General features: G+C 35.4%; 1 protein-coding gene across 7 annotated transcripts; it reads right to left on the minus strand.

The window, feature by feature from the left end:
• Nucleotides 1–1,013: 1,013 nt before the first annotated feature.
• Nucleotides 1,014–10,358, minus strand: LOC107844784 (3-hydroxyisobutyryl-CoA hydrolase-like protein 1, mitochondrial). Of its 7 annotated transcripts, none has more exons than XM_047394342.1 (16): nt 10,271–10,358; nt 9,985–10,036; nt 9,763–9,826; nt 9,601–9,681; nt 9,365–9,433; nt 9,138–9,201; nt 8,534–8,613; nt 6,682–6,765; nt 5,496–5,580; nt 4,617–4,702; nt 4,390–4,511; nt 2,829–2,889; nt 1,787–1,885; nt 1,597–1,698; nt 1,465–1,506; nt 1,014–1,376 (listed from the first exon to the last, which is right to left on the minus strand). In XM_047394342.1, exons 2-16 carry the CDS (start codon nt 10,011–10,013, stop codon nt 1,257–1,259), a joined length of 1,188 nt encoding a protein of 395 aa, XP_047250298.1. In that variant the 5' UTR covers nt 10,014–10,036; nt 10,271–10,358; the 3' UTR covers nt 1,014–1,256. The 7 variants fall into 7 exon arrangements, 6 of the variants coding, with proteins under 6 accessions (XP_047250298.1, XP_047250300.1, XP_047250301.1 ...); XM_047394344.1 differs by having other exon boundaries at nt 9,763–9,781; nt 10,271–10,323; XR_001666573.2 differs by lacking the exons at nt 9,763–9,826; nt 10,271–10,358 and adding an exon at nt 4,088–4,269 and having other exon boundaries at nt 9,985–10,264.
• Between the last annotated feature and the right edge of the window lie 1,755 nt (nt 10,359–12,113).

The raw sequence follows: 12,113 nt of genomic DNA on the forward strand, positions 1-12,113 counted from the left end.
ATCAAAACTGAATTTAGAAAAATGAATTCATTTCGAATGATTAAACAAGTGTTAAAAGGAATTCATTTATTTTGAAAAAGAATTTGCATGTAGTAAATTCAATTCAATTATTAGTGCATCAACATTTACTAGCTTAAAAGTTAAAAATTCTAGCTCCTCCTTCGAGTCAACATCATATCAAGATCAAGTTGTCCCTCATCTCAAACGACAATAACAAGATGAAATTTAAAACTTTTAAAACAATAATGAAAAGGTGAAATCTAGAACTTTTAAAACACTAATGAAGTAATTAGCAAAAAATTAATATTTTGATTTTTTCATTTCACTGCTTTGCAAAAAAATAAAAATAAAAATAAAAATAAAAATAAAGAAGAAAGGGATGTCATATAATTAAAAAATATTAACATTTTACATGTAGATGGTAATGTGGCATAGTCACGTGATTTTTTTTTATCTAGGTGGCATGCTTGGTGGAATTTCGTAAAAGGGAGGGATATTTTTGAGCCATTTCAGATAGTTCAGAGGTATTTTTGATCCTTTTCTGAATTTCGTTAGAGGGAGGGGTATTTTTGAGCAAAATATTTAACGAAGGAGTATTTTTGAACCAAAAATCTAACGAGGGACATTTTTAAGTTATTTCAGATAGTTGAGGGTATTTTTGAACCTTTTCCATTTTTAAAATATTAGTCAAGGCTTAGACAAATCTTGAGAGATGAGACGTAAAAAGAAGAATTTGATTTATTTGAGAAGCAACACAGAGACAGATGAAATAGACAAAAGTAGTCTCCCTCCCACTAGTCATAATGTGTACCATTCCTAAAAGGGTTTAATTTCTTGATACGGACAGCATAATTTTTTTTATATATATCGTAAGGATAAGACAGCCTAATAAAGGTTAACGTAATTTGGTAACATGTACATAACTTGCTTTAGCAGGTAAAAATCAATAAGAGTCAATTTTGAGGAAAAGAACTAGCAATCATATCATTCAGCTCTCATGAAATTGGAATAGGTGAAATGAAATGTCAATCTATTTGACTTCCCAAACTGTCAATTTTGTGAATCATATTGGCAAGGCATATCCTTGGTTATTTTCAGTATAGGAAAAAGCATATTTGCAAATGCAACTAAATCAAGAATGAAATGCTGAATGTTTTCTTCTGTAAATAAAGATAAATGACATTCACATATTTTGTTTCCCCTTTTCCTATTTTCTTCTGTTAGCTTCAAAGTTGAGAAGTTTCCCAACCCAAAAATTATGTAAATGCTTCTCGCTGTTGTGTAGGTAGCTCCAGTTCAGGCTCGGATGCTGTTAGACGAGAAAAGTACTGATCGACCATGTCATCAGTTACTTTCTCCAAGCTTGGAGGATCCCACTGCACATTTTGACACAAGTCAAGAGACGCTCTCCAAGGTTAAAGCTCATTAAAGTAACATCTTTGGTTCAAATTTATATTGATTTACCTTAGGTGCAAGATCTCTATCCACAAGCCGCGAGCGAACCCCCTGATAGGAAGATATTAATGCACAATGATGATCATACATGGAACGTAGCATCGAGACATTCATTTATTTATTTTTTGCAAGATATATTACCTCACAGAAGTCACTAGATATTTGTCCATATAAAGCTTGTAGTGACATCCGATACTCACGCCTAAGGCACTGATCCAGAGTCTGATGTCTACCTTCGCGTATCTGATAGTAGACATTATTAGATGGTCATCTCACGATGCCCTTGTGGCTGGAAGAGAGAATATTCCATCTGAGAAAGAAGAGAACTTACAGATCTCAGTGAAACCTTCAGACTCAGTGAGGATGTTTGTTGTAATTTTCTCGATGTTGCAACACACCATGCATCTTGTTTCTTGGCTGCCTCGGTCTCCTGAGAAGAGTTTTAAGTTTCTTTTTTCAGAAATAATTACACCTCTGATCACAAAAAACTTTCACTCGTATAGCTGTTTCAAAGTTTATTATCATACATGACTCTCAGTATTTTAAAAACAAGACGAAAATCCATCTCATTCAAAATAAAAGAGCACCTGAAAGTTGCAGACCCAATAACTCAGCTTGTACAACTGTCAAAAATGTGCATCACGGGAAGGTTTCTCCAGGCATTTTAGCATATGGAAAGTTAAATCTCCACAATATGCGTTGTCCAAAGAAAGACTCATACAATTTAGTGTGACAACAGCACTAGGACCTATAGGTACTTTTAGAACCTCAGGGAGCAAGTAAAGAGTGGGCTGAACAATGATCCTTGGGTTCTTTCAGATTTTTCAAATGGCGGTAACTTGTGATGGCCAAGGTATTGAAAGCAAAGCAATCAGATGCTGAACGTTATTGCACTGATCAATTAAATAATGTTTCTACTATCACCCAAGCGTGTAGCCTAACAGTCGAAGATCTGGAAGACCAAGGTTCAAATCCCAGCAGAGACGGAAAATTTTTTAAGTGATTTGGAGGGCGGAGTTACCCAGTGGAAAAATTGAGGTCAGAGCAAATTTGCCAAGATTCCACTGTTATTTTAAAGAATTATGTTTCTACTGGCTACATTGTGATTGTATGCCCATCTGATCAAATTTCTTATCTGGAAATAACCTTCATACCCCATTCTAGATGGAATTAAGATACGTAGTTCTAGAGCTAGGGTTACTTTATCCTCTACTAATACGACTGGAGTCGAACATGGTCATCATATATGTTGGCAATAGCTGCCACCTTCTGAATACCTCATGTTTAATTCATGTTCTTTCTTTTCTCGTTAGAGCTATTAAACACAGACAAGGGAAACACGGATAACACAGACAGAAGAACTATATGCTCACCAAAGCATCAACAATTTCTTCGACTGTGTCATGGCTGAAACATTTATCAAGAGTTTCAATCCTAACGAAAAAGAAAAGATGGATTAGGTTAATGCAAGCAAGATCACAACTACAACAACAAAACAACAAAAAACCCAGTGTATTCCCACATAGTGGGGTCTGGGGGTAAAATGTACGCAGTCCATACCACTACCTCCGGAGAGGCAGCAAGGTTGTTTCCGATAGACCCCTGGCTCAGAACAAAGAATAATAAGCAAATTCATAATGCAGCATGAAATGAAATAAGTTGGCACAATATAGAAGAGGCACCCACACAGTAATACCCTATACTAACACACCAAAGGCACCCCCACCCACATACCCCCACCCCAAACCTTCCTATCTAGGGTCATGTCCTCAAGTAAGCTGTAACTGCTCCATGTCAAGTCTAATCAACTCCCTCCAATATTTCTTCGGCCTACCCCTACCCCGACCCGCCTGAAACCATCCAAAGTCAGTCTCTCGCACCTACGAACTGGGGCATCCGTGCCCCTCCTCCTCACATGCCCGAACTATCGCAACCGACCTTCCCGGATCTTGTCCTCCACCGAAGCCACTCCAACCTTCTCCCGAATAGTCTCATTCCTAACCCTATCACTCCTAGTAAGCCCACACATCCAACGCAACATCCGCATTTCCGCCACCTTCAATTTTTGGATATGGGCGTTCTTCACTGGCCAACACTCCGCTCCATACAGCATGGCCGGACGGACTGACACTCTGTAAAATTTTCCTTTAAGTTTGAGCGGCACCTTCTTATCACACAACACTCCCGAGGCGAGCCTACACTTCATCCAACCTGCCCCAATCAACAGGAAAATATCTTTTTCTGAAAAACAAAATGTCAAAGAACAAGAATAAATACAAAGACCAAAAGATCCATATGGAACCATGAAAAACATTATCAGGAGCCAGAAAGTATCAGAGAGATAAAATTTTGTTCCACCAGTTAATGTAATCTATATAACTCTTAAGGGAAGTTGGTGACACAATCAGTTTCTCTATTAAAAGAAAACAATTTCTGGCACTTGCAAACCTACGTGAAACTTAATTCGAAGAGCTAGTCGCAGGAATTTCTGTTTGAAAAGTTAAATAATTAGCCAGATATTACCAATTTGATTCCTGTAATGAAAAAGAAAAAGACTGACTTGCAATCGTTTCTTTCTGACTAGCATAAAAAATGTTTAAGAAATGATTGCAAGTTTCTCATCCAATCAAACCTATGACTTGCTTTCCTGCAGCAAGTAAAAGATGAAGCCAGGCAGCAGAACGTCTACGTCTGATTTCAATAAGCCAAAGGATTGTTTCTATGTCAGATAGGAAATATTGAGGGATTCCCTGAAGATCTAGGTTGGTCAACTGACTGGTGCATGCTTGATTAGCTAGAAAAGGTGCTTCAAATCTAAAAGCAGCAAATAACACAAAATGGTAATCTGTATCAGTCCACCCCTTTAAAACTTGAGCGAGAACCAACATATTTATGAACATTCCATATTACATGTTTACCAAGGATGACAGGTACCTGTAAAGTACACTCGCCGGATCTGGATGGACAATCTCTCCATAATTTTCAAGAGATCTTTCAATCACTGAGGGATCATCAGTAATCAGCGTTCCAAGTTGTTCCTCAATTAAGGGAAGTTTCTGAGATGAGGGGGGGATAAGAAGTTTCCAGAACTATGTCAAATAACCCAAGAAGGCTGTTAGCAACTAGGTGCAAAACAAATTAAGCACAGGAAGTGGACTTACTGCACTGTGTGAGTAGTGTGTAGCAAGCCCACAGGAAATCATTTCAGCTCCACTCATCTTATCTCCAGTTAGGGCCAGGTACTCTCCTGCGAATCGAAAACATTTAAATTGCTTTCGTCCAATCCAAACAGATGAGAAAGGTAGCATACCAACCAGAAGTCACAAATACGCTTCAAAGACGAAAAACATATTCCACTTGAAACCACATAATAGTATATCATATAGATTAGGCCTACATGAGCTGACATGTGTGCACATTAGATTGCTTAACATTTGTATGCCATAGAACATGAAGTCATCAGGAGTCAACCATGTAAATGCAGTCCTACATGATTTAGCGACTAGCATGTTGACTTATTAGTTATGAGTGATCTATACAAATAAAAGACCTTCCGAAACAATTTAAAGATAATAAATTAAATAAGCCACTTATTAACATCATAGCATCAAGTACAAAGTAAAATGCAAAAAAAAGGCAGTTCAGACAAATTCTGAACAGAGGAAAAGCAAAAGTGAATAGTCACAATCTCCAAAATACATGAAGCAGGAGAAGCTTACTTCCCACGGAGATTGGGAAAAATAACATTAAGTAAAAAGAACATCACACCTAATGCAGATATTTAGGTAACAAATATATAAGGAGGAAAGCATCCAGATATTGACATGTTTATTTTCATCATAGAAAATGGGCCTCTCCTACGTGTATACACAACTAACCTAAACTAAGAAACAGTTTGAGATTGGGGAAGAAGAGGGGGGAGAGGATCAGAGAAGTAGTTCCAAATTAGATAATTCGTCATCGAAGGAGCTCAGCTATATGACATGATAAAATTTACTGATGAATCCAAACCACAGCATGAGATCAGTAAAAGAATTTACCCAAATAACCAGGGAGGCGGGAAAGGTAAAATGACGCCCCAGCATCAGGATGGTATCCAATCAATGTTTCTGGTGTGGCAAAGACCTACATGATACAACACCCAACATGTTATAAGAACTGTCAAAAATCAATAACTTACAGCACTTGAAACACCTAAATTATCACCTAGCACTATCCAAATTTAATAGACCTCTTGAACTTTTGAGTTCGATAAATAATTTCAGTGACTAATTACCAGCATGTTCATTTAGTTCTTGAGAAAACTAAAATCAGATTACAACCTTTCAATAAGACCAAGATATCTAATGGTTTCCTGACTTTAAGAACGCTAAGCATGTCGTTATAAATCATATATAATGGAAATAAGCAGGCTTTTTCACTAGGATTTGAAAGATTTTATAATATATAAACAAGATTACAATTTCATTTTTTTGGTATAAGAGAAAGTTCATCAATATAACAATATATCTAGTGTAATCCCACAAGTGGGGTCTAGGAGGATAGAGTGTACGCAGACCTTACCCTTACCTTAGGAGGTAGAGAGGTTGTTTCTTATAGAGCCTCGGCACAAAAAAGCAAAAAAATGGTCCAGAAAAAAGAAATAACAAAAGTGAAGAAGGCATGACAAATTATTATATAAAGCAATTTGAGAAAGAGGAACAATATACCACAAAATAATATGATAATTGAAGGACAAAAAAAAAAAGGGCAGCCTGGTGCACTAAAGCTACCGCTATGCGCGGTATCCGAGGAAGGGCCCCACCACAAGTGTGTATTGTACGCAGCCTTACTTTGCATTTCTGCCAGAGGCTGTTTCCAAGGCTTGAACCCGTGACCTCCTGGTCACATGGCAACAACTTTACCAGTTACTCCAAGGCTCCCCTTCAATAATTGAAGTACAAGAAACAACAAATAATAACACAAATAGAAAGACATGCTTGCACTATATGCCGTACTACATAGAACCATCAACATACAACTAACCATCAAATACAACTCATAATTTTTAAAAACAGAACATAAAGTTCATGATACGTGAAATCACTACAAAGATATACGAATCAGCACAAATGGAACTTCACATTACTTAGCAACATAGTCTGGAAATTCTAGGACTAGGAGAATAAGCTTGAAGCAACAACGTAAAAGCTAAAACAAATAAAACTTGACTAGCCTTTTCCATACAGTTTTCTCAGTTGCAACACGGAAAGTTCCAGGAATTGAGATGCCAGCCCCACCACCCATGGTAACTCCATTCAAAAGAGCAACCTGCATGGTTTGGAAACAGAGTCCCGGGACCAGTTAATGTAAATAAAACTATGATAAGTAATGAATTCACAATAAATGAACTCTTCTAAGTTCTAACACAGAATTGAGGAGGTGAGGGAGCAAAGTAACCCAAATCAGAAAGTGTGTAAAAGTAACTACTATCAAATGCACTCCAAAATTCTGGACTGAAAAATGATGTTTCTGGCGTTTTAAAAGAAACATTTTTATGATTAATAAAAGCATAAAAAGAAGATACGCGAAGCTGAAAATATCTTATATGATAAGTAAATTTTAACAAAATGGAGTTGGATATCTGCAAGGAATTGGATCAAATCTGCATTTATACGTATAATGAATTATTAACCGGCGAAATACAAAACCACAAACTTTTCAGTAAACTATTGAAGCTATCAGTGTGATTTAGCAAACAAATACCAATGGCTTTCAGTACACTTTTTTCATTTCCAAATAAGCTTGCAACAAGGCTATCATTAGTATTAAGTATGTTGATAGTGTAAGGGCGATCCGTCTTTGATATGTTGATAGTGTAAGGGCGATCCGTCTTTGATGATCCTCCATCTAATAGAACTACTGCATTTGGGAAACTCCTAGGTTCCAAAAATAGCATAAATATATGATGTGTTAGAATTATAAGGTACTGGTCTCTATAAAAGACACCCAATTTTCTATACAACCCGGCACTACATGGGTTCACCAAAAATAAATAAGGGACCGGAGGTTACTCCTCAACGGCCCAAAAGTCATTTCTACCCCTTCAAAAGCCCTCCTATTTCTCACTCCAATCGATCCACATCAAAGCTAAAGGGACAACATTCCAAGCTCTACACTTTCTCCTGCTTCTTCCAGATTTCCAGCAAGACAATGTATCCTTCATAAGTCTAGGCATCACCCAAGACATACCAAACCAGCTAAACACATCCCACCACAGTCTCAAAGTCAGTTTGTAGTAGAAGATGATCAACATCCTCACTCGTCTCCTTACATAAGAAACACCAGCTAATGCATATGTACTTTCTTTTCCTAAGGTTTTCCGCCGTCAAAATCACTCATCTAGCAATTAACCATGAGAAAAAGCAGACCTTTCTTGGCACTTTAGGAATCCAAATCGACTTTACTGAGAAAGCCTCCACCTCTCTCACAAAATCTTCTCATAGAAGGACTTGATAGAAAGAACCCCATTACTCCCCAACTTCCACTTCAGAGTATCGGGTCTATCAACTGGCTCACGATGCTAATGAAGTAGAGCTAGTAACCTATGAAACTCATTAATCTCCAAGTATTGAAGATTCCTCCTAAACCTCAAATCCAAAAACGATTCTTCCCTTGTAACCCTCTAATATGATGGACTACCGCCTCCCTCTGACAAGAAAGCTCATAAAAGCTCGGGAACTCACCTTTTAGTACCACATCTCCGCACCATTTGTTTTTCCAAAAACTAACTCTCCTCCCGTCCCCTGCCCTGAACGAGATGTTAACCTCAAACTCAGCTCAACCCTTCATGATATTCCTCCACATTCCACACCCCAATGGCATAGCGATATCATTAGTTCTCCCCCCACCCCCTTCTCCCTCCATCAGCCCATATTTTCCTACTATCACCCCTCTCCATAAAGAATAGACCTCTATCCCGAATCTCCACAACCATTTCCCCAACAAAGCTCCATTACCTATATAATGGGTAGAATAAAAGAAATTAAAGTCAACAATATCTTTAAGTATCTGATGCTCGAAGAATCATTATACTTACTTGTGGCTTCAAGTATGTGCCAACTACATATACAAAGTTATATGCTGTCCAAAAGGTTTCTTTACAGCCTTGAAAATTCCCTGCATCCATCCATTACAAACAATATTAAACAAAGACTGGAGAAGATTAAACTAAAATCGAGCTAATTGAAGATTGGAAGAAATAGTTAGGACGCTCGCTGCAGATTATATCTCAATGCAGAAACATCTTAATTGTCCCTACTCCCAAAAACAACAGATCTGCTCAACTAAGCTTAAATAAGATAATTCACTTCAAAACAGCATCACAACCCAATTATATAATTATTGTGTGTATTTTTTTTTTTTGATGAACGTGGTGTCCGGCCAGCTTTCACGCACCTTGACTAATTCCAAGTGATACCTGCCGCCTCCAAGGTACCAGATAACTCTGTCCACCAACAACGCTAGGACAGATCGGAAGAAATCACCGACTTCAACCCACTTCATTGACCACTAAGCCACACCCTTAGGTGCATTGTCTATGTTTAAATACAGAAAGTTCCTCTAACCATGTATCACTTGCAACGTAGCAGAATATGAACAAATTCACTGTGAACTACAGCAGTCGAAATTATGCACCATACCTTGCTTTAGCAAATTATAAAGAGCGACAACGTCACCACCAGCAGAGAATGCCTTGCCACTTCCCTTTAAAGTTAAAGAATAGCTCAGCTATTAAAAAGTAAGTCTAACATATGTAAGTTCACCTCAAAATAATCCTGGGAAACAATAGTAGATTGAGCAATATAAAACTTTTTTTCTTTTTTCCAGAAAAAGAATAAGTTTAATCAGTGATTTCTCAACAGATTACCTTCAATACCACAAAACCAATATCAGGATCATCCTCCCAATTTTTGTACAGCTTCATCATCCTTGCCGCCTAAACACAACAGTCTCAAATTACCAAAAAAAAAAAAAAAAAGAGCCAATTCAACATTAAAACGCGATTTTCCTTTGTGGGTATTAATCAAGAATCCAAAAAGGACAGCAACAAGATTTCCAAAACGGGGAAAATAGAAGCATAAAGTGAAAGAGCAAGAAACTAACGGTTGAACAATTGATGGCATTTAATACATGGGGTCTATTAAGAATCGCTGTTCTTGATGAAGCATTCCCCTCCACTAGAACCTGACAAATGCAACACATATTATATAAACACCGTGTTTGGGAAAGGATCGAACCAACAAGTGTTACTTTACGTAGCCTCACCTCACATTTCTGCAAGGGGCTGTTCCCACGGCCCGTGACAACAATTTTACCGGTAACTCCAAATCTACCATTCACAACTCATATTATAACATATAAACAATGGAACATAACAAGTTAAATCAAAACGCGTATCCTTCACCTCATTACAAATTCATAAAATGTTTTTTTAAATAAATTAAAGAATCTTGAATGGGGTTGCCAAAAAATGTTCAAAGAACTCACAGTGCTTTCGGGTTCATCAACAAGGGCATTGGTAGAGACACCACAAAAGCTTCTGCAACGAGAAACCAATGGGGAATTATGCAGAAAACGCCTCAAATTAGATGGTGTTGATTTGAAGTTGTGCATATCTTGTTTGTATCGAAAATGAATAGTAGGAGAGAGTAGTATTTTCAAGATTTATATATAGGTAAAGTTGTAATCTTTATTACTACTATCTTCATAAACAGCAAAATAGACAAGAGCTGAAAATCACATATTTCTTCTTTTTGACATTCGACAAGCTTACATTTTTCTATATTTGGCATATTTATAAGAGGCAAAATCCCATACTTCTTTTTCTGCTGCTACTGTCAGTTTACTATATGTGTGTGTGCTGTTAATTGCTATAAAAAGCCAAAACTCATAAGTTGGTCCTATTTATTTTTTATTTTTAGCTTATTTTAATATTTTTAATTTAAAATTAAGTACTTAAAAATATTTTTTAACTTTTTCAAATATCATCAATACTAAACAAAAATAGTTAAAAAATCAAAAACACTAAAAATAAGTTAATTCAAACACTCATTAAGTCTATACCGCTATTACAAAAGCGGTTATTCATAGACCTATCAAATAACAGCACATCAACCATAAAAACAAACAACCGAATGAATAGCACGCTATTAGATAGTAATAAAATAAACAAGACACACATAGAATAATGCTATAAACTATCTATTTGAAATTACAAATATCATCAAAATACTACGAACAAGAAATTACAAAACACATGTATAACACTACGATTACAAGCATCATTGCATGCAAAACACTCCTTCCTATTAGTAAGGACGCACTTTTATCCACTAATTTCTTTTAATTTTTTAATATATTTCATTTAAAGAAATGTTATGTTTTTCGATAATTTTTTAATTCTAATTTTTAATGCTTGCTTAACATTACTATGGATCTTTTATGAGTATACTTTTTAAAATGAAAAAAATATACAAAATATTCATTGAATTAAATTTGTTGCGCAATCTAACCCACTTTTTAATTAATTAATTATTTAAAAGTAGCCACGGCTGAATTTATTACTTGAAATGGCCGCTCAGCCAAATTTATTAGTACTTTATACTTACAACACTTAAATGGCAAGTCAAGAGAAGTTAGGAAATGTTTAGCCATGTCGGCCTGTTTTTTTGCCTTTTCAAGTTGCTTATTAAAGAAACTAGTTCTATGTGGTCCGTGTTGAGTCCGGGTTCAACCTTAAGATATAAAAATAATACTATCAGTTTATCAAGTACTTTCTTGATCTCAAATTTTCTAATTTAATTTTTCATTTTACTTATCTTTTTTCATTAATCAAGACAAGACAATTTTTTTTTCATGTTTTACCCTTTTCATTAATAATTTTTTCTTCAAATTAAATTATAAACATCATTTAATAGGGGTACTATGGTAAATTACGCATGTTATTAATTATTTTTTTTAATCAATGTGTCATCTCAATTTGGGACGGGTAATTTGAGACGGAGATAGTAGTATAATTTGTTCCATAAATTTCAACTACATAATTAATTTAATGTTATCCAGATTAATCATATCTTATTGATAAGTTTTCATAACTATTAGGGGCCGTTTGGTTTAAGGTACAAAAATAAATAATTTCGGGATAAAATAATAATCTCGGAATAAAATTTTTACTGCATGTTTGGTTGGCAATATTCAGGACAACTTATCCCAAGACTAATAAATAGTACCGGGATAAGTTATCCACCCATTTGGCGGAATAACAATCCCATCATTATTTATCCTTGGGATAAAATTAAAAAAGAACACAATTGCCCTCCAAATTCTTAGATTATCACTATATATATATATATATATATATAGATAGATAGATAGATAGATAGATAGATAGATAGATAGATAGATATAGATATATATATTACTTTATTTTTCTTATATAAAATATAAGGTATTTTTATAAAATCATGGACAAATTATTAAAGTATGACATTCCCTTTCTAACTTAATACATGCTTAATTAATAAATAAAAAATATTTTTATATTTAGCTAAAAATATTTGAAATTTTTTTTTTTTAAATATAATTTGACTCTCCAAATATTAGTGATACTAAATAAT

The sequence above is a fragment of the Capsicum annuum genome, chromosome 8 (assembly GCF_002878395.1).
Source record: "Capsicum annuum cultivar UCD-10X-F1 chromosome 8, UCD10Xv1.1, whole genome shotgun sequence".
NCBI lineage: Eukaryota > Viridiplantae > Streptophyta > Magnoliopsida > Solanales > Solanaceae > Capsicum > Capsicum annuum.

Coding starts and splice junctions, on each gene's coding strand:
- LOC107844784 (XM_016689135.2), bottom strand. CDS start 10,110: ATGCACAACTTCAAATCAACACCATCTAATTTGAGGCGTTTTCTGCAT. Junction 9,682..9,984: donor TTGATGAACCCGAAAGCACT/GTGAGTTCTTTG, acceptor TGCATTTGTCAG/GTTCTAGTGGAGGGGAATGC. Junction 1,507..1,596: donor TATCTAGTGACTTCTGTGAG/GTAATATATCTT, acceptor TCTTCCTATCAG/GGGGTTCGCTCGCGGCTTGT.